We start from the raw sequence: 21,315 nt of genomic DNA on the forward strand, positions 1-21,315 counted from the left end.
GAAGAGCGTTATTTTAGGGTTACAAACTTTCTTCAGAAAACAAATCCACGGGGTCCTTGGTTCCCCCAAATCACTCATCTCCACCCCCATAGCCAGGTAAAGGCCAAGTCTTGGCTGTCCAGCCCAGCTTGACCTTTCCCTCTTCTCAACAGGAACTAACGGGGGAAAGCCAGATGTAGGGCAGCTCAGGACAAGACACAGGGAGCCAGGACAACACCACCAGCAGAAGCTGCCCATGACTCCCAGTGCCCACCCTCGAGGCTTTCCTGCCCAGAGTGCTACCAAATCTTCTTTCCTCAAGGCTCAGACCAAGACACAGCTTGCGATGAGCACACTGACCCCCCCACTCCACCCCAGCCCCCAAAAGCCAGGACAGAAACACCAGCTCTGGCAGCAAGTGACTGATGTTCCTCAAAGCAGAGGCTTGGCACATGCCGTTCCCTCTGCTTGAACCGCCCTTTGACCCCTCTTCCCTTGCTTACAGGTTGCTTCTGCAAGGAAGCCTTCCTTGGTTCCCCCTAACTCTGGACTGCACGCTCCTCCTCTAGGAGCTCATGGCACTGAAGACATCCCTAGGTCGTAGAACCATCCCGCCACGTTGTGATCACACTCAGACTCCCCCCATCTCAGCTCAACTCTGAGCTCTATGACAAAAGAGCCCTTTCGTTCGCCCCCAGCACAGTACCTGGCACTGGGCAGCTGCTCAATAAACATGTGCTGAACTGTGAGAAAAGAGTGATGGGCTCTGGACTGGGCTTGGTGTGGTGGCCGTGACAGCCAAGTGAGGGTGGAACTCACTGCAATGTTGAGCTTGATGGTCTGGCCCTCCTTGAAGCTTAGGTCCAATTTGGGACCTTGATCTGGGTTCTCGGCTTGTTTTGCAAATTCACACTGCTGTTTCACCCACCTGGGGAGAGAACAGGAAGGAAAAGGTGAGGAAGAGGCGAGCTACCCTGCATTCATTCACTCACTTCATTCATACCTGCCACCAGTCCAGGACGAGGCTTTTACTGCAGCAGCGGGGTAGAAACTGAGAGCAGCATGGGAGTTAGGTGTGAATTTAAATCCTAGTTCTGACGCATAAGCAGCTGCATGCACGTCAGTTTCCTCATCAGCAAAATGGGATGACAACTCTCTATGCCTTAAAGACTGCTATGAAAATCATGAGGTCACTTATGTAGAGAGTCCTAACACTGGTCTTTAGGAAATCTGAGAACCTGGCCATCTCCTCCTCAGCATGTGGCATGAAGACTAAGACAAGTTCTCCACATCCTCCCAGGGGCTTAAAAAGTAGATTGTGAGACAGGACAAGTGCCCAGAAAGTACTGAAAGCAACCAAAAAGGTCTCCTACCCTCCATAGAGCACCCCTCTTAGTAGCCACCCGAAGCAGAGAAGAGCTAGAGGGGCCCACGAGAGCAGCTGCACACTCCCCGCAGCCAGAGGTGGAGGCCTGCAGATGGCAGGGGAGAAGGCTTTCCTGCCCATTTAGCTTCAGAAAGGACCACCAGGGTGTGTGCTGAGTGGCCTGGGAATCCGAGGACTGCTTAGCACAGCATGGAGGGACAGGCCCAGAAAGGCCAAAGGAGCCTGACAAGGACTCTGGCCGCTCAGGGGCCTGATGAGGGAAGAGATGTGACACCTCAAAGGCTGGGCTAGCTGACTGGGGTGGCAGAGATGCACCTCGGGTAAAGGAAATGACTTCAAAGCAGAGATGAGGACTGGCAGAGCGCAGAGAAGGTGACCTGCTCCGAAGGAGAAGTGAGTTTTCCTGAGGCTCTGCTGGCAGACATACCACACACAACCACCTGGGTATCCTAACCTGGGAGACCATTCTGTCTGGGGAGAGAGGGAGGAGGCATGAGTATGTGTCTCCTGGAGCCACTCACTTGAAATGGTCCTGCAAGGCAACATTGAAGTCAAAGGCATCACCTCGGTCCCCGAAGCCAATTCCAATAAACGCCCGTCGCCCTGGGGGACAACACACGATCAATCCCACTTCCCAGGGGCAGAGAAAACCCTTCTCAGAGGAAGAAGGTCCAAGTCCCACGCGTACCGTTTCCATCTTCGATGCGGATAACGAAGTACCTGCTGGAATCCATCACGCTCTCCACAGCTGTGCCTGGAAACTGATCCACTGGGGCCTGAGCAAAGAGCTCCCCTGAAAGCATAAGGGAGGGTGAGCCTTGAGCACCCCCCAGACTGTTTCTATCACATGACTGGGGCCTTTTCCTGAGAGGCAGATGGGCAAACCTGACTCTGGGTTTCAAGTCAAATCCACTTTGGCCGAAGGGAAAACAGAGGAATATAACCAAGGAGAGGTTTAAGTCAGAGGTGGCTTACAGATCAGATCCAGCTCACAGTTTCAGCATCTTCAATTTAACTGCCAAACACTTCAAAATCAGATTACTTGTAAAATAATCCAGATGTCTGGCTTCTCTTAAAATCAAAAGCTCTAATGCTGGGCCTCCATTTCTACATGAGAACGATGGGCTGGAGCTGCTGGCCACTCATTCCACCTGCCTCAGCCATTCACAGCCACGGCCTGCACCCCCAGGGCCCTGGCTCAGGTAGATCACACCTTCAAAAAAGACCTGGTGCCTGAGGCAGGCCTCTAGAGGAGCAGGTGAACCCAGTGGAAAGGGGGGAGGGGTTTTGCACTCACAGAAGAATCTGAAGCCAGTGGATTTAATCTAATTTCAGGCCAAAAGAGTGACTGCTTTTAAAAGGAGCTCTTGCGAAATGTATCCCCTTATTAACTATGGCTCTCCAGGGTGCAGTGCAGCACACACCTTCTGTGAACATTTACGACTGGCATCATTTTTGCGTGTGCTGATCTCAGTTAATGTTTTACGTATTTAACCAATAGTTTCTACTAAATCCTATGGTTCAGAGGTGACTGTGCAATTAAGGCTGAACTGAATCCAAATCGGTGGCCTGAGTTTGTAGCTTCTTGTTAATTTCTCTGCCCTCTCTAGTTTGGTACCTGGGGACTGGGATTCACCTGGATGCCTTCAGCCTAGAGCAGTGGTTCTCCACCATGGCTGATTTGTCCCTCCCTTCCACCAAGGGACATCTGGCAATATGCGGTGACATTTTTGTTTGCCACAACTTGGGGGATGCTACTGGCATCTAGGAGATAGAGGTCAGGGATGGTGCTAAATATCTTAAATATGACTTAGACCACAACACTCAGCTGGCCCCAAATGTCACGAGTACTGAGGCTGAGACACTCCGGTCTGGAGTGATTGGAAAGTGAGAGACGAACACGACCCAGTGGGCATGACCTCAAGCTAAGAGCTTCCTGGGGTGGGTCCTGCAGGTGAGGCTCAGCTTTGAGCAGAGGCTGGTACACCAGGTGTGTACCTTAAACGTCAGTTCCCAAGGCCCCTAGAGAACAGGTGTTGCCATTCCCTTGTGACACCACCTGGGACAACCCAGCAACTCTGACAGCCAGAGTTCTCTGGCCTAGTCACAGCAGCTGTCCCTTCAAACTCCTCTGCCACCAATGCTCAGTCATGCTCAAAACAAATCAATGCTTTGGGTCACCTTGCAGTTCACAAAGCATTCGGATAAATATGTGCTCACTTTGTATTTCCAACAACCTTGTGAAGTAGGAGCTAATGTGATCCCCATTTCACCAAAAAGGAGGCCAAGGTGCCAAAGGTCACGTGGCTTGCCCAAGGTCCCACAGTTCAGACAAAAGTGATGCAGATCTGAGAAGAGGCAGCCAGTTTTGCCTATGAATCTTTGCATTTTATTTGCCCCACAAGGAAAATCTCTACATGTTAGAAAAAATAAATGACCGAATGCCGGGGCATCTGACTGAGCAAGCCCTGCGCCTGATTCCGGCTCTGGCTGCGGGGGCTGGCATTATTCCAGGCCACGCTGCCCTCCACAGCTCACCCAGAGGCCCTGGTGGTGCAGGACTTCAGAGAGATTTCACCAAAGGTGAGAACTGCCAGCTGACCCCAGCACAGCCCAGCTTGGCTTGTCCTCTCACCACAGAAAGAGCTGAGAAGGACAGTTTCCAGTTCTTTCAGTTAATGGGTGTGGTCAATCTGGGAGGTTACCATTTGGTCGATAAGCAGAATTCCTGATTAAGAACCCGAGCTCAGCAGCGGAGGGCTATGCGTCTTCACTCAGCTTATCTTCCAGGCAAGCTCCGGAGCTTCCTACTTGGGACCAACCTTAATGTCTTCTCTCCCTGGGCTCCAAAATTAGTGTTTTCTTAAGGATGCCCAAAAGAACAGGTGCTTGACAGGAAATACTTCCTTTTAAGGAAGGAAGCGGCTTGTAAGTATACTCGGCTTGTAAGTATACTCGGGCCTTTGATTTCCAGGACAGGGTCCCACGATCCCTGAGTGGCTTGGCCAGGCCCGGGCAGCCCGTCCCTTCACAAAGTGGGAGGTATGGTACCACGCAGAGCTCCCTTGCCTTTACCTGAGGTCCTGTCCTCCAGCTTGATGTAGGCCACCTGCCCTTTTGCAGTGATCCGCAGCCGGCCACTCCATGATGGCTGGTCCAGCTGCCATTCCGCAGCCCTAAAGGGACAAAAACCATTGTGCTTCTGCCAGAGGTTCCTGCTCCACTACTCCAATGCTGGGGGTGGAAATAGGAAGGGATGTGGGCTGCTCGCTCCAGACCAAAGGTTGGCAAACGTTTTGAGAGAAGAGCCATACGATCTCTGTCCCAACTACTCACTCTGCTGCTGCAGAGGGAAAGTAGTCACGGTGCATGAGCATGTGGGTGCTTTAATTATTTTAACCAAATATTTTCTACTGAGCATGGCTGTATTTCAGTGAAACTTTATGGACAATCTGAATTTCATACAATTTTCACATTATGGAATATTCTTTCAAATTTTCCCCAATCACTTAAAAATGTAAAAACCATTCTTAGCTTATGAGCCAAACAAAAACACAGTGGGTCGTAGTTGGCCCACCCCAGTTCCAGATTATAGAGACTGTCTCTGAAGTAGGATTCCAGTTTTCTTTCTGTAGAGAAAGCAGCTACCAGGGCCCATGGTTTGTTTATGACACTGCTAGGCTGCAGTGGTCAGAGTAATCATTTGGGACCACTGAAGCCATCTTGAAGGAAAAGGAGAGAGGGGAGCAATCATCAGTAGAAGAGAAAAGGAGAGCAACAGGACATGTGGGATAACTGAATGAGCATTTAAGAAATACATTCTCAAAGGTATCCTAAGAAGAAATAAACCCAGGAAACCATAGACCTATCACAATGGCCTCTTTTGGCTCTTTTAAAGTATTAACTTCATATTTTAGTTCTAAGAAGCAGCTCAGTAAAACCCCCCAAAAGCAAAAACCTTGGGTGTTTCCAGGAGGCTTTTCTTGGAAGTCCCTTAGCATATGCCAGGACTTGGAGAGACACCATTAACTGTGGACGCACATTGTTTTGAAGGCCACACAAATGCAGACTCTCGATTCACAAGTCAGCTGACTCAGTTTCAGTTCCTCTTATTCGGGCAGGAGGCCTTAGACTCAAGATAAGCAGAGTTCTGAGGCTGAAGTGCAGGGGTTGGCAGTTTCCTCTATGCCAACCTAGCCAGTCCTAAGACTTGGTAACCTCAATCTCTTGGGACCAAGAGGGACCAAACTCATCCTACTGAAGGGGATGGGGGCAGATGATCACCTCTGGTTTGATGGCCCATCTCCAGTTTGACGATAGAAAGCAAAATGTATTTTTGTTATTATTACTATTGTTGCTTTCATATTATTTTAAAATTATGTCATGGATGTAGTAGGTGTTCAATAAAATACTTGTTCACTAGAGAATCAGCTATAAGGGCTTCCCTGGTGGCACAGTGGTTGAGAATCCGCCTGCCAAGACAAGGGACACGGGTTTGAGCCCTGGTCCGGGAAGATCCCACATGCCACAGAGCAACTAAGCCCGTGCGCCACAACTACTGATCCTGCGCTCTAGAGCCCGTGAGCCACAACTACTGAGCCTGCAAGCCACAATTACCGAGCCCACGTGCCACAACTACTGAAGCCTGCATGCCTAGAGCCTGTGCTCCGCAACAAGAGAAGTCACTGCAATGAGAGGCCCGCTCGCCACAACTAGGGAAAGCCCACGTGCAGCAACGAAGACCCAACGCAGCCAAAAATTAACTAATGAATTAACTAATGAATTTTTTAAAAAAAGAATAGAAAATCAGCTATATGCCCACATTAACACAACTGGAAAGTAACAAGAGGCCAGGTATGTGGACACTCCACCATTCTTGTGGTGCAGGCCAATCCTGTATTCCAACTAACTTGGACTAACACTGCTTTCAAGAGCCCCACCCCCCACCCCCGGTGGCACAAACAGCCATAGGCCAGGTTGTCTGTGTCAGGTACATCATATTTTCTTTTAATATTTTTCTTCTTTTGATACATGGTGACAAAATGCAAACAGTACAAAGAGATATCAAGTCACAGGAAGTCTCCTTCCAACCCCCATTTACCTCTGGTGGGGTAGTTTCCTGTGTTCCCTTCTACACACTCTACGTTTACAAACACGGGTATTTATTTCTCTCAGGTGAACATTTCACCAGCGAAGTACGGATGGATGCTTCCCAACTGCCACAGGCTGTGATAAGGACTGCAGTTCATGCCAAGGAAGCTGGGCAGGGAGGGGTTCCTGGGCTTTCAACATCAACTTAAAACTACCCGGGACGGGTTCTTTTGACCGATTCGGGGCTCCCTTTCTTCCCCTCGGGGATTTCTGCCAGTGACAGAGTGCCTTTCCCGAAGGCTTTTTAAGGATCCCTTCAAGGCCATCGGTTAGCTCTGAAAAATACAGGTCTGTGACACCACCACTCCTGACCACGTTAAGGGTCCCTGGCAGCCCACCTGGGTCCCCGGCAGCCCGCTCGGCGCTAGATTCGGCTTTCACGCCTTCCCCGCTGCCGGGAGCCCCATGCGTCAGACTGAGAAAGACGAAAGTCTGGGTCCCCCTCCCTACTCTGGCCTCGAACTGGAAGAAACCGCAGCATTACCTCCCCCCGCCCCCTGCCCCTCGCCCATCAACTGGCGGGGCCGTCCTCAGGTCCCACAGTGGGCGTGTCGGGGTGACAGGGAAGGGGTTAAGTAGTGGCTAGCCTGGCACGGCGGCGGGTGGTCACCTGTAACCACGGTTGGTGGCCCGCGGCGGGATGCGGTAAACGTGGACCTCTGGCTTGACACAGAGAACCGACTCGTACTCGCCTTTCTCCATCTCGACGCCCGGAACCCACCGGACTTCCGGCTCCTTCCCCGCCGCGGGGCGGAAGCCGCGCGACTCTATGATCCATGTCAGGCTAGAGCGGCAGCTCGCGGGCCTCGGCCGCTCATCGCCCACGCGCCCTCTGCTGGAGGCTCTGGCTCAAGACATGCGGCGGACGGATCTACGAGCCAATTTGATGCGGAGCGGACTAGGGTTGTCTAGGGGCTTTCTCTTCCACGAGGTCTCGCGGGCCGCAAAGAAAACTTTAATACAGATCCCACTGCAATCCATTGTCTGGTTGTGGGTCATCCCCATCGCCTCAACACTTACACCTGGTGTCCAGTTGGCTGAGATTCAAAGCTGTAGCTACCTAGACAGCTCAGCCTGATGCCTCTCTCTCCTCCAGCCTCCGCTTCCCTCGGCTTTTCCTGAATGTCCTGCCATCTCCTGACTCGTAAGCCGCAACTGAGGCCTTTCCTCCTAGAGAAATCCTTACCTGTCCCACCAGCTAAATGCGATGTCCCTACCCTGCCACCCTTATCCTTACCCACTGTGGGCCCAGGGCCCCTGTTGCCTAGACTCAGCAAAACGTTGTATTCAAAGAAGCAAAGTTTAGTAATAACGTAAATAATTTTAAAAGTATCCCAGTCTTAACTTGGATTTCTCACAGAATCTTATAGGAGTTACAATGTCTAACCGGAGTCAAATTCTCAAAATCTTGTCTCCTCTACTATTCTCTCATTCATTACACAAATGTTTAATTAAGTGCTTACAATGTGCCAGGTCCTCTGTGGGGCACAGCTGATCCCAAATTCACTGATTTACTGAATGCTCGGGCTTCCCTGGTGGCGCAGTGGTTGAGAGTCCGCCTGCCGATGCAGGGGACACGGGTTTGTGCCCCGGTCCGGGAAGATCCCACATTGCGCGGACCAGCTGGGCCCGTGAGCCATGGCGGCTGAGCCTGCGCGTCCGGAGCCTGTGCTCCACAATGGGAGAGGCCACAACAGTGAGAGGCCCGCGTACCGCAAAAAAAAAAAAAAATACTGTATGCTCCCAAACTTTCTCCACTCCCTTCTTCCCTCTCCTCTCTCTCTCCTTTCACTCACTCTTTATAAGCTCTTTATTATAGGATTGATCTACCCTCTTAAATTAAAAAAAAATTATTGCGGTAAAATATACATAACATAAACTTTACCATTTTAACCATTTTAAGTGTACAATTCAGTGAAATGAACTACATTCACCACTATCTATTTCTAGAACTTTTCATCATCCCAGACCCTATACCCATTAAGCAATAACACCCCATTTCCTGCTACCCACCCCCCGCCCCTGGTAATCTCTATTCTACTTTCTGTATATGAATTTACCTATTCCAGGTACCTCATATAAATGGAATCATACAGAATTTGTCTCTGTGTCTGCTTATTTCACTTAGTATAATGTTTTCAAGGTTCATCCATGTCATAGCCTGTATCAGAATTTCATTCCTTTTAGTGGCTAAATGATATTCCATTGTATGACGTAAAAAAATTAATAAACAGAAACCGCAATTAAATAGGAGACCAGAATGGGGAGCTCTTACACCCTGGGATGATAGCAGAGCCCAACAGGAAGAAGAAAGACTCCTTTTCTTTCTCGGCAAGAATTCAGCCAATGAAAAGCCATGAACTCTTTGTTTACTGTATCCTTCTTTTTCCCAACTTCCTTTCCCCCTCTATGAAAGAGTTCTGCTTCCCTTGCCCTGAGGGAACTTGCACATGGCTGGCCATTGTTGCAGACTCTGAGTTGCAATTCTCTGCTGATCTCATGTAAACCCATCTTTGCTGGAGAAATTCTGGCGGTCTATTTATTTCAGGTCAACAACGGATACACCACATTTTATCCATTCATCTGCTGATGGACATTTGGGTTGTTTCCACCTTTTGGCTATTGTGAATAATGCTGCTATGGATTACTGGTGAATAATACCTGTTCAAGTCCTTGTTTTCAATTCTCTTGAGTATATATCTAGAAGTGGACTTGCTGGCCCATATGGTAATTCTATGTGTAGCTTTTTGAGGAACTACCAAACTGTTTTCCACAGCAGCTGCATTTTCCATTTCCACCAGCAAGGGTCCCAGTTTTCCACATCCTTGCCAATACTTATATTCCATTTCCTTTGATAGTAGCCATCCCAGTGGGTATGAAGTTAACCTCTCTTTACGTGAACTGATTTAACTTCTAATTTCAACTTTGCTCCTTACCCTGATTCTGCACAGCAAAGAAGAAATTGAGAAGTGAGATTTCTTCCTCCTAGTTCTTTGTTCCTATCTCATTTTCCTAAAGTCCTGGAGTGGCAGAGACAGAAGTCCCCTTAGAAGCTGGAGGGGAGAGATGTTCAGATGGGAGGGGAGAGCACACGCCCACACTGACAATCTTGTCCCCTCACATTCTCATCATTCTGTTTACATGTCTGCTCTCCCACTAGACTGCAAGCTTCTTTTTTTCTTAAAGTTTTTAAATTTTATTTTATGTGGACCATTTTAAAAGTCTTTATTGAACTTGTTACAACATTGCTTCTGTTTTATGTTTTGGTCTTTTGGCCATGAGGCATGTGGGATCCTAGCTCCCCGACCAGGGATCGAACCTACACCCCCTGCATTGAAAGGCGAAGTCCCAACCGCTGGACTGCCAGGGAAGTCCCTAGACTGCAAGCTTCTTGGATGCAGGACTCTGTCCCTGCCTTTGTGAACCCCTGTATTCAGCAGCACAGGGTCTGGTACAGAGTAAGTGCTCAGTGAATGAATGGGTAAATGAGTGTGTGTGTGTGTGTGTGTGTGTGTGTGTGTGTGTTCATTTGGTTACATCCCAAAGCCAAGGGGCAATTTGGGAATGAGGCACTGTGTTTCCTCTTTCACACTATCTTTGCATCAGTATGTGCTGCACAACAGTAGGGGAAAATAGGGTATCCCAGGAGTAAAGCACCTGGACACTTTGAGTTGGAGAAAATTTCAGCTGGGAGAGCATCTTGGACCAGCTCTTAAGAGCTAAACTTTGGGATAGCATCCACCATCAGCACCAAGTTCCATCACTTCCTCTCTGGAAGCCAAGCAGTGTGAAGGTGGCCCATGGTGACTGTTTTTATTTATTTATTTATTTATTTATTTATTTATTTATTTATTTATGGCTGCGTTGGGTCTTCGTTGCTGCGCATGGGCTTTCTCTAGTTGCGGCGAGCGGGGGGCTGCTCTTCGTTGCAGTGTGCGGGCTTCTCATTGCTGTGGCTTCTCTTGTTGCGGAGCACTGGCTCTAGGTGCGTGGGCTTCAGTAGTTGTGGCACATGGGCTCAGTTGTTGTGGCTCGCGGGCTCCAGGGTGCAGGTTCAGTAGTTGTGACGCATGGGCTTAGTTGCTCCATGGCATGTGGGATCTTCCCGGACCAGGGCTCGAATCTGTGTCCCCTGTCTTGTCAGGTGGATTCTCAACCCCTGTGTCACCAGGGAAGCCCACGGTGACTGTTTTGGGCCTCCCCATGAAGCTGCCCCTGGTAGGACACCTTCCTCTCATGAATCTGGAAGGGAATGCTCACTCTGTGCCAGGGGGCAGCCAGGTTTTACAATGGGTTCAGAGCACTTCCCATTCAGTTCAGTCTAACAAAGGTGGGCATTGAACATTGACTATAGGCCAGGTGCTGGGTGATGGGACCACAGAAATGAGGGCCACCCAGCTCCTGCCTTCATGGAGCTAACAGAGAGGAGGAGACAGAGAGAAATGCAGAGTAAAAAGTGCTATGATGGAAGACACTCACAGGAAGGTGTGGGAGTGAAGAGAAGAGAGACCCCACTCAGCCTGGGGGCAGTCAGGGAAGGCTCTCTGGAAGAGGTTACCTTGACACAATAATCCCTGTGAGGTAAGCAGAGCAAGGATTGTTATCCTCATTGTGTAGTGGAGCCACTGAAACAGTGACCAGCCCAGGGAAACCTCACTGTCCTCTAGCTGCAGGAGGTCAGACAGTCCCTTGCCTTACCCTCAAATCCCAGCCACGTGGCTAAACATGCCTGAAATGCATTTCTAAGGCTCTGCTGCCGAGAATAATTGGGTCTACTGGTCCCCAGGTTAAAGATGTTGTTTGCCGAATGAATTCAATTCAACCCAACAGGCAGAGTATAGGCTCAGACAGAGCCCATCTCACGTGGCAGGAGGCGCCAGCGGTGCAAAATCTCGCTGTGATTCATCCAGGTGCTTTCTGGTAGGTCCAGGGCCAAGGTGGGGGTTTGAGATGAGCAGTTTCCTGGGTGGCTTTGTGAAATATATATGATAGGTCACTTATCATCTTTCCCTGCTGTATTTTCCTGCCATCATAGATATTTCTAAGTGAAGGGGAAACCACTTATAAAAGGGCACTCGGGGCTTCCCTGGTGGCGCAGTGGTTGAGAGTCCGCCTGCCGATGCGGGGGACATGGGTTCGTGCCCAGGTCCGGGAAGATCCCACATGCCGCGGAGTGGCTGGGCCCGTGAGCCATGGCCACTGAGCCTGCACATCCAGAGCCTGTGCTCCGCAACAGGAGCAGCCACAACAGTGAGAGGCCTGCGTACCGAAAAAAAAAAAAAAAAAAAAAGGGCACTCGATAACAAAACAATCTTGAAAAAGAAAAAAGTTTGGAGATTCACACGTCCCAATTTCAATACTTACTACAAAGGGACAGTAATCAAGACAGTATAGTACTGGTACAAGGATAGACCATAGATCAATGGACTAGAACTGAGAACAAACCCTTACATTTATAGCCACTTGACTTTCCATAAGTGTGCCAAGACAATTTGATTGAGAAATAATAGTCTTTTCAACAAATGGTGCTAGAATGAGATATCCACATTCCACATGCAAAAGAATGAAGTTGGACCCCTTTCTCACACCATGTACAAAAATTCATTCAAAATGACTATAGACCTAAATGTATGAGCTAAAACTATACAATTCTTAGAAGAAAACATAGAGAAAAATCTTTATGACCTTGGATTTATGTTATAATAAAAAGAATCTAATAGATTCTTAGATATGACACTAAAAGCACAAGCAACAAAAGAGGAAAATAGATAAATGGGACTTTAACAAAATTAAAAGCTTTGTGCTTCAAAGGACAGAAAAGTGAAAGTACAATTCACATAATGTGAGAAAAATTTTGCAAATTACATATCTGAAAAGAGACTTGCATCTAGAATATACAAAGAGTTCTTACCATTCAATAATAAAAAGACAAATGACACAATTTATAAATGGACAAGGAACCTGAATAGACATTTTTCCAAAAAATATACACAAATAGCCAATAAGCACATGAAAAGATGCCCAACATCATTAGCCATCAGGGAAATGCAAATCAAAACCACAGTGAGATACCACTTTATACCCACACCCACTAGAATGACTAGAAGACATAGTAATTGTTGGTGAGGATGTGGAAAAATTGGAACCCTCATACATTGCTGGTGGGAATGTAAAATGATGCAGCCACTTCAGAAAACAGTATGGCAATTACTCAGGGGACTAAACACAGAGTTACCATATAACCCAGCAATTCCATTCCTAGGTATACCCCCAATAGAAATGAAAATATATCTTCACACAAAAGTTTGTACACAAATGTTCACAACAGCATTATTCATAATCCAAAAAAGTGGAAACAACCCAAATGTTTATCAACTGATGAATGGATGTACAAAATGGGGAATTCCCTGGTGGCCTAGTGGTTTGAATTCCGGGCTTTCACTGCCACGGCTCAGGTTTAATCCCTGGTTGGGGAACTGAGACACCGCAAGGTGCACGGTGCGGCCAAAAAAAAAAAAACAAAATGTAGTATATTGGCCATAAAAAGAATGAAGGGTTGATACAAGCTACAACACAGATGAACCTTGAAAACATCTGCCACGTGAAAGCCAGTCACCAAGGACCACAAATTGTATGGTTCCATTTAAATGAAATGTCCAGAATAGGCAAGTCTATAGGGACAGAAAGATTAGTGGTTGCCTACGGCTAGGGGTGGGGTGGGAGGACTGAGGTGATGGCTAAGGGGTGTGGGGCTTCTTTTGGGTGTGATGAAAATATTCTAAAATTGGAGTGAGGATTGTCCAATTTTGTGAATATACTAAAAGCCATTGAATTGTACACTTTAAGTGGATGAGTGGTACAATACGTGAATTAAATCTCAATGAAGTTGTGAGAAAGAAAGTGCCCTGAAAGGGGGACAGAGTCTATATTGGCCACCCACCCCGCTCAATTCTATCCTCAGATCCCATGCCTTTCTGCTAGGGTTGGGGCTTCCCCTTCTCATCTAGATTCTCACAGAGGTTGTAAGCTCCAGATGGGGATGGAGAGGGGGCTGGATCCCCTCTGGAGCCTCTGCCCCCTTAAAACTCCAGCTTGTGGAATACTGGGGCCTGAGAATTCTGAGGTTGAGACTGTGCTTTCTGAGGTGGAGACAATGGGGGGCGTGTTTGAGGGGTCTGGGAGGGGGGCAGATTTCCCCCAGATGGGTCATCTACCCCGGGGGTAGGAAGGCTCAGAGGAAAGGGGAAGGTTTAGGGAGTCCTAATGGGAGAGAAGGGAGAAACTCCAAGGAAAGAGAGAGGGGCTCAGTCACAGAGCTGACCTCTCTGTGCCAGGTGAGAGCCTAGGTCCTTTGGGAGGCTGGAGCTGCACCTGGAGTGGGGGTCACCTGGGAGCGGAGTCTTGTTTGCATTGTGGGGATACAGGCCCAGAGGGTAGGACTGGAGGGAGGCAAGGTTGGGAGGAAAGGAGAAGGGAGAGGGGATTCAGGTCAGCAGCTGTTAAGGGTACCTCCCCTGTGCCCCTTGTAAACTGTGAGAGCCACCAGACCCCCAGTGTATCCCCAAGGCCTGATGTCACATGTCTGTTAAACAACTGGTGATTGCATGGGTGAGTGAGGGAATGAATTAAGCTTCTTTGGAGGCAAGATAATATGGTGAGATAAGCAGTCTTGGGAGTCACACAGGCCTGGGTTTGAAGCCGTTTCTTCTGCAGATTTGCTGTGTGGTATTGGACAAGACTCTGGGCTATCCTGAGCCTCAGTTTCCGTATCTTTCAAACAGGGCTGGACCCACTGACCTCAAGGACAGGTGGTTAGAATACCGTTGGCAAACGTGCCCACCAAATAGAAGGTTCCTCCATGGATGGTGGCCGGCCTGTCATGATTTAAAGTGGAAGCAGCAAGATCAAGATCCTCAAGGTCTTACTGAGGGGGTAGGATTTACCCTTAGAAACCAGGTAACAGTGAAGAGAGGTCTGTGGCGTCTCCGCAGAAAGGGTGTTGATGTTGCCTCAAAGGAATTCAGAGGCCGGAGAGAGGGCTAAGGTGGTTGGAAGCTTGGAGAAGAGGTGGGAGCTTGAAGGATGGGGTGGGAGGTGCTGGAGAAAGAGAGAGAAGTGGGAAACGAGCAGAGAGGCTGGGGGATCTGCAGGGTTAGGATCGCAGGAGTCTGCCCAGATTAAAACAGAATGTTTGTGTAGGGTGTGGCAGTACAGCCAAATAGGAGATTGGGTAGGAGAAGCAAAAATAGAGACCCTAGGGGCTTCCCTGGTAGCTCAGTGGTTGAGAATCCGCCTGCCAATGCAGGGGACATGGGTTCGATCCCTGGTCCAGGAAGATCCCACATGCCGTGGAGCAACTAAGCCTGTGCACCACAACCACTGGACCTGCGCTCTAGAGCCCGTGAGCCACAACTACTGAGCCCGCGTGCTGCAACTACTGAAGCCCGCACGCCTAGAGCCCCTGGTCTGCAACAAGACAAGCAACCACAATGAGAAGCCCGCGCACCGCAACGAAGAGCAGCCCCCGCTCACCACAACTAGAGAAAGCCTGCGCGCAGCAACGAAGACCCAACACAGCCAAAAATAAATAAATAAATTTATATATAAAAAAAAAAGAGACCCTAAGAAAGGCTTTAGACAGGGATGTGTCCAGGGCAGGGTCAGGGTGCTTTGGTGAACTACCTATTGCCATTGGTGACTTTAGGGCCCCCAAGACAGACGTTCCCCACTCCTATTCCTTAGCTCCAAGAAGAACGGAATTTTCCTGTATAGCAGCAGCAGCCGTGACACTTTTGGGCTCTCTTTATTATTGTTTTGTTCTGTTTTTGGCTGCGCCATGCAGCATGTGGGATCTTACTTCCCCGACCAGGGATTGTACCCGCGGCCCCTGCAGTAGAATCGTGGAGTCCTAACCACTGGACCGCCAGGGAATTCCCTCTTGGGCTCTCTTTAAAATGCATCTTAGGATATTAAGGGCTCTGAGAAATCCTGCAGGAAAGAGGCTATTTCATTTTAACTCAGAACTTTCTGGACACATGTGGCCTCAGAACTCTTTTTTTTGTGTGTGGTGTACCCCATGGGACCAATATCCCCAAGAACACCTGTTAGGAAATGCTGCTGTAGGGCAAAGTGTGTGGGTTTTGGGACCCAATAGGCCATGGTTTGATTCCTGCTCTGTGACCTATTTGGTGTTGGACCTCGGGCAAGTCACTTTGTTTCCCAGAGCCTCCTTTTCCCCAGAGTCATCGTGAGGATTGGGGAAAATATGTGGGTAACGCATGTGGCTATAGCTCTCTGGTCTTGCTGCATGCCTCTCCTGTGCCAGGCCTGGTCCTACCTCTTCCCCTGAGCCAGGCTCTCTGCATGACAGACTCCACGTGGGCTGCTGAAGAGATAGTTAGGTAATGGGCTTGGTGGAACTTTGATTGGATTTCTTTTCTGGGAACACAGCATTTGATGCTCCTCACTTGGTACACTCGTTGGCCCTGGCACAATGGACAACAGAAACGCCCAAATGTACGTGGAGTGTAGGATCAAGGCTCCAGAGGCCCGGCCAAGTCCTGGCCTGAGGACTGCCAGCAACAGGGCTGGTGTTGAGCCCACCATATCAGAAGTCAGCCAGGTAGGGACCTGCATCTCTACTCCCAGCAGCCACCTTTCCTTTCCCCTGCCCAGGTTTCCTTCCCTCCCCAACTGCTTTAATTAAGCCTCTATTACAAGTGGCACAAAACTCAATTCAAACTGGATTAGGCAGGAATGAGAACACATCAACCTGCGTAACTGACAAATCTACCTGTAGACTTCAGGTATGGCTGGATCAAGGTGCTCAATGAGGGTCTCTTGGCTCTGCCTTCCTCTGTGGCATTCCCAGGCAGGCTCTCTCTGCAAAATGGCAAGAATTGCCCTGGCCACTCCAGGCTTAAATCTTCCCATCTTACATCTTCTGGCTTAGCATTCCTAACAGGAGGAGAGCCTCTTTGCAATAGTTGAAGAAAGTCTCTGGTATCAGTGTCATTGGCCCAGCTTGTAGTCATATGTTTATCCCTGAACCAGTCACCATGGCAGGGCAGAGTGGCCTGGATCTCTTGGTATAATGGAACCAGAGGTGGTACTCGGCTCGCTCCGCTGAGCCGCATGGGCCGAATGGAGACAGGAAGTTTCCCATAAAAGAATGTTGGCTTTGTTACCAAAAGAGATGCTGGCTGGGTGAGCAAAACAAGAATTGCCTACTTACTTCCATGGCTTTTAGCCTCCCTGTCCCTTATATCCTTTACTCCCCTGACAGCTGCTCAAAGCTTCCATCCATGACCCTCCCCATCCCCTAGCCTGCAACCTAGGCTCTCATTGCTCTTCTCGGCCTCTTTCCATCAAAAAAAAAATTTTTTTTAAGTGCCAAGTGCCATGAATTGAAGAGCACAGAGAAGATCTTCCTTTCTGTGTCCCCAGAGCCAAAAATGTCACCATAAAAAAAGTCAACACTCCCTTGGATTAAGTATCACCCTCTCCCTGTAGCCTCTGTTATAAATCATGGCTTCTCCTAGGCCCCCGGAGAGGGCCTGAAATGGGGGTCTTGGAAGGAGGCTGGGGTAAACATTCAGGGCTTCCTTTACCTGCCCATTTATTTTTCCAATGCGCATAGTCAGGGGGTCTCAGTGCCACCACTTAACCAGCTGTATGACCTTGGGCATGTCACTGCAGCCCTTTGAGCCTCATGGGCTCATGTGTGTCATGTCGAGGATTAACTGGGTTAAGTCCCTGGAGGCACCTGACACTGGCCCTGCCCCGTGGTAGATGCCCTTAGTGTTGGCTCACAGTGAAAACTTGTATTATCAACTGATTGAACCAGGTTGCCTGGAGTTTGCTGACTCAGGCGAGGCTTGGAGCTGCCTCTAAGTCGCTGACTCAAGGTCACCCAACTAGAGAGTGATGGGCATCAAAACCCAGCTCCAGAGCCTGAGCTCTGAAGTGGCAGAAATTGTGGAAGCCTCTCTCGGAAATTGTGAGGGTCTGGAAGTCCCCCAGGGCACTCTGTCAAGCTGTCCTCAGTGGCATCCCCTTGGCCCAGGTACTACTCTGGGCTCCAGGTTCGCGCTGGAGCCATCGGTGCTGACCGAGCCTCCCTCCTCCTGCCCCTCGTCTCCTCCTTGCCTCTCTCCAATGTCTTCCCCAGTTAGGCACGGGATCTCCCCGTCCCTGAGTCCAGGACGATGCCAGAGAGTGGGAGAATCCCTCCAGAATGGGCCAACACTTGAGCCAGTGCCATGGGCATCTTCGTTCTAGGTTGTGTTTACAGATGCTGAAGGGATAGACAGTGGGAAGCAGCCCTCATCAGAACCAGGAGAGCCAGAGGACGGGCCCAGACACAGAGAGGCATCAGAGGAGGGGTCTCCAGAGCTCAGCACCCAGGAGCAGATGCCTCCGGCGGGGCCAAGGTGAGCCAGGGGCTTCCCAGAGAGCAGCTCCAGGAGAGAATCCCCTGTGACTCACCTGGTAGTGGGGGTGAGGAGGGACAACTCCCAGGCTAAGGTGGATCCACCCAGTCATAGCCCCTGTACTTCTCTTTCATAGCACGAATCTCACTAAATTAATTCTTCATGTTGACCTTTTGTCTGAGCTCCCCCACTAGACCACAAACTTCTGTGATGTGTCTTGTTCAAGGGGTATTTATGTCTTGTTTAACCTCACATCCCTCATGCCGGGGACTCTGCCTGTAGCAGATGCGCAATAAATACGTATTCACTGAATTCATAGAAGAGTGAACAAAAGAGAGGCTGAGAGACACAGAAACACACATTTATGTGGAATTATTGTTATTACTTTCTAAATATTATATATGTCTTTAAGCTTGCCTACAGTGAGAATATATTCTTTTTAAAAAGAGGAAATGGAGAGAGAGCCAGAGAGAGGCAAAGTGAAAGACTTGGGAGGCTGGTCAGCTTATCATTTAAATTTGATTATAACCAAAAACCTCTAAATAATCTCTTCTACACGATAAGTTAGGGGAATCAATCAAAGCCAAGTGTCAGCACCCCTGAGACAGGCGCTGTGCACCATGCTGGCAGAAATAGAAACCATTTCCATACATCTGCTTACACAACTTGGCAATTTGTTTAAACTGCTTTAAAACTGTCTTTACCCTCATCTATTTCTAGAAATATCTAGGAAATAAGTGCATATTCAGGCAAAGTTTTATGCACAAAGATTTCCACATTATTTTAAATGCTAAAAAATTGGAAATGCCAGTGTGTACTAAATGCTCACAATAGGGGGATGGTTAAGTAAATTATGATTTTCTATAAAATAGAGAATTTTAGGGACTTCCCTGGCGGTCCAGCGGTTAAGACTCCACGCTTCCACTGCAGGGGGCGTAGGTTCAGTTCCTGGTCAGGGAACTAAGATCCCACATGCCACACAGTGCGGCCAAAAAGTAAAAAAAAGAGAGAGAGAGAATTTTATACTTTCATTAAAAAGCATGCTTATGAGAGATTTTAGGCATGGGAAAAATTTAGATTATACTGTTAATTGAAAAAAGATTGCAAAATTGTATTCGCAATATAACTAGGTAAAATTATGTAATTATTGAAGATGGTATTTAAATTAATCCCCATTAAAAATATGTATGTATGTCCTTAGGAAGAAGCCTGCAGGAAATACTCAGGAATATTAAAGTGAGATCAGATAGGTGCAGATTCAAATCTGGACCTGTCAACATCAGCTTAATGATCCGAGGCTTAAGTTTTCTGACCGCTCTGAATCTCAGCTCTCCCTGATCTTTCTTTGTTTTTCCTAAAAAGCAATAAGTAATAATAAAAATATTAGGGGCTTCCCTGGTGGCGCAGTGGTTGGGAGTCTGCCTGTCGATGCAGGGGACGCGGGTTCGTGCCCCGGTCTGGGAGGATCCCACGTGCCGCGGAGCGGCTGGGCCCGTGAGCCATGGCCGCTGGGCCTGCGCGTCTGGAGCCTGTGCTCCGCAACGGGAGAGTCCACAACGGTGAGAGGCCCAAGTACCGGAAAAAAAAAAAAAATTAAATTTTCACAGGCTTAGAAAACCAGTAGCACTAACATAAATAAAATGGAAATGTGTAGATGAATACAATGATAATTTTAAAGGGCTTCCCTGGTGGCGCAGTGGTTGGGAGTCTGCCTGTCGATGCAGGGGACGCGGGTTCGTGCCCCGGTCTGGGAGGATCCCACGTGCCGCGGAGCGGCTGGGCCCGTGAGCCATGGCCGCTGGGCCTGCGCGTCTGGAGCCTGTGCTCCGCAACGGGAGAGTCCACAACGGTGAGAGGCCCAAGTACCGGAAAAAAAAAAAAAATTAAATCCTAACTCTCTTAAACATTGACCTCAAAGTGTCTGTGATTGGGGGAATTCACGTTAGTCCTTTATTCTTTCTCCTAGGCATTAAGTATGCACCTATGGTGTGCCGAGCCCTGTGCAGGTGCTCTGGGAACTATGAAGAAATATAAGAATGTAAAACTCTGCCCCAGTTTGGGAGCTGAGGTGTCCCTTTGTCTGTTCTCCCCAGGATGAAGCAGTCATCTTTGGTCCCCCAGGACGGGCCCGGGGAGCTTCAAGCAGGCCAGGATCAGGCCACGCCAGGAAGTGAGCTGGAGGTGCTGCCCTCCAGGGTCCCTGCAGCACAGGAAAGGCTGCAGCAGCAGAGCTCATGGAAGGTGACCGAGGACCAACAGGGGAGCCAGCAGAACCTAGGGACTGTGGAGGGTCAGTTCCCCGAGAGCCGCCAGGTAATGTCCATGGAGACCTGGGCAGGAGGGTATGGAATGACTGACCCACATGGGAAGCGAGGGAGCAGGGAATTGTTGGAGGAGATGATGGGGGGTTCTGTGTAAAATTAAAATTGGGACATGCTGGGTTTAACAAAGCTCAGACAGCTTTTCACGAAGATGGCGCCGAAGGCAAAGAAGGAAGCCCCTGCCCCTCCTGAAGCCAAAGCCAAAACAAAGGCTTTGAAGGCCAAGAAAGCAGTGTGGAAAGGCGTCCATAGCCACACACACACACAAAAGAAGATCCGGACGTCACTCACCTTCCGATGGCCCAAAACACTGTGGCTCAGGTGCAGCCCAAATATCCTCAGAAGAGCCCCCTAGGAGAAACAAGCTTGACCACTGTGCCACCATCAAGTTCCCCTCACCACCGAGTCAGACATGAAGAAAACAGAAGACGACAAGGGACTTCCCTTCCTTGTCGGAGTGGCGGAGTGGTTAAGAATCCACCTGCCAATGCAGGGGACACGGGTTCGAGCCCTGGTCCCACATGCTGTGGAGCAACTAAGCCTGTGCACCACAACTACTGAAGCCCGCGTGCCTAGAGCCCGAGCTCTGCTACAAGAGAAGCCACCGCAATGAAAAACCCGCGCGCCACAATGAAGAGTAGCCCCTGCTCACCACAGGTAGAGAAAGCCTGCGCGCAGCAACGAAGACCCAATGCAGCCAAAAATAAATAAAAAGAAAACAAAAGAAAGGAAAATAGAAGACAACAACACACTGGTGTTCATTGCAGATGTCAAGGCCAACAAGCACCAGTTTAAAGAGGCTATAAAGAAGCTCTATGACATTGATGTGGCTAAGGTCCACACCCTGATCAGGCCTGATGGAGAGAAGTAGGCATATGTTTGACTGCCTCCTGACTATGATGCTTCAGATGTTGCCAACAAAATTGGGATCATCTATACTGAGTCCAGCTGGCCAATTCGCAATATAAAAGTTTTCACTATAAAAAAACAAAAACAACAAAAACAAAGCTCAATTTTTTTTTTTTTTTTTTTTTTTTTTTTTTTT

At 48.9% G+C, this 21,315-nt stretch overlaps 2 protein-coding genes across 4 annotated transcripts in view; one reads left to right on the forward strand and one right to left on the reverse strand.

The window, feature by feature from the left end:
* NECAP2 (NECAP endocytosis associated 2) overlaps positions 1-7,284 on the reverse strand; it is a 13,599-nt gene extending 6,315 nt beyond the window's left edge. For 2 of the 3 annotated variants that reach the window (XM_007459267.1, XM_007459268.1), the window contains exons 1-5: positions 7,128-7,284; positions 4,442-4,542; positions 2,055-2,159; positions 1,888-1,969; positions 799-907 (exon numbers count right to left, since the gene is read on the reverse strand). In XM_007459267.1, the coding sequence (XP_007459329.1) occupies positions 799-907; positions 1,888-1,969; positions 2,055-2,159; positions 4,442-4,542; positions 7,128-7,219 (489 nt within the window). In that variant the 5' untranslated portion in view covers positions 7,220-7,284. The remainder of the gene's footprint in view (positions 1-798; positions 908-1,887; positions 1,970-2,054; positions 2,160-4,441; positions 4,543-7,127) is intronic. The other variant, XM_007459269.1, reaches the window with a different exon arrangement.
* Positions 7,285-16,010: 8,726 nt separating this feature from the next.
* The window catches only part of LOC103076110 (spermatogenesis-associated protein 21-like), an 11,056-nt gene continuing 5,751 nt past the window's right edge, over positions 16,011-21,315 (forward strand). Inside the window, exons 1-3 of the mRNA XM_007459322.1 lie at positions 16,011-16,139; positions 17,798-17,949; positions 20,043-20,262. Coding sequence (XP_007459384.1) covers positions 16,011-16,139; positions 17,798-17,949; positions 20,043-20,262 — 501 coding nt within the window. The remainder of the gene's footprint in view (positions 16,140-17,797; positions 17,950-20,042; positions 20,263-21,315) is intronic.

Source organism: Lipotes vexillifer, unplaced genomic scaffold, assembly GCF_000442215.2.
Source record: "Lipotes vexillifer unplaced genomic scaffold, Lipotes_vexillifer_v1.1 scaffold496, whole genome shotgun sequence".
Taxonomy (NCBI): domain Eukaryota; kingdom Metazoa; phylum Chordata; class Mammalia; order Artiodactyla; family Lipotidae; genus Lipotes; species Lipotes vexillifer.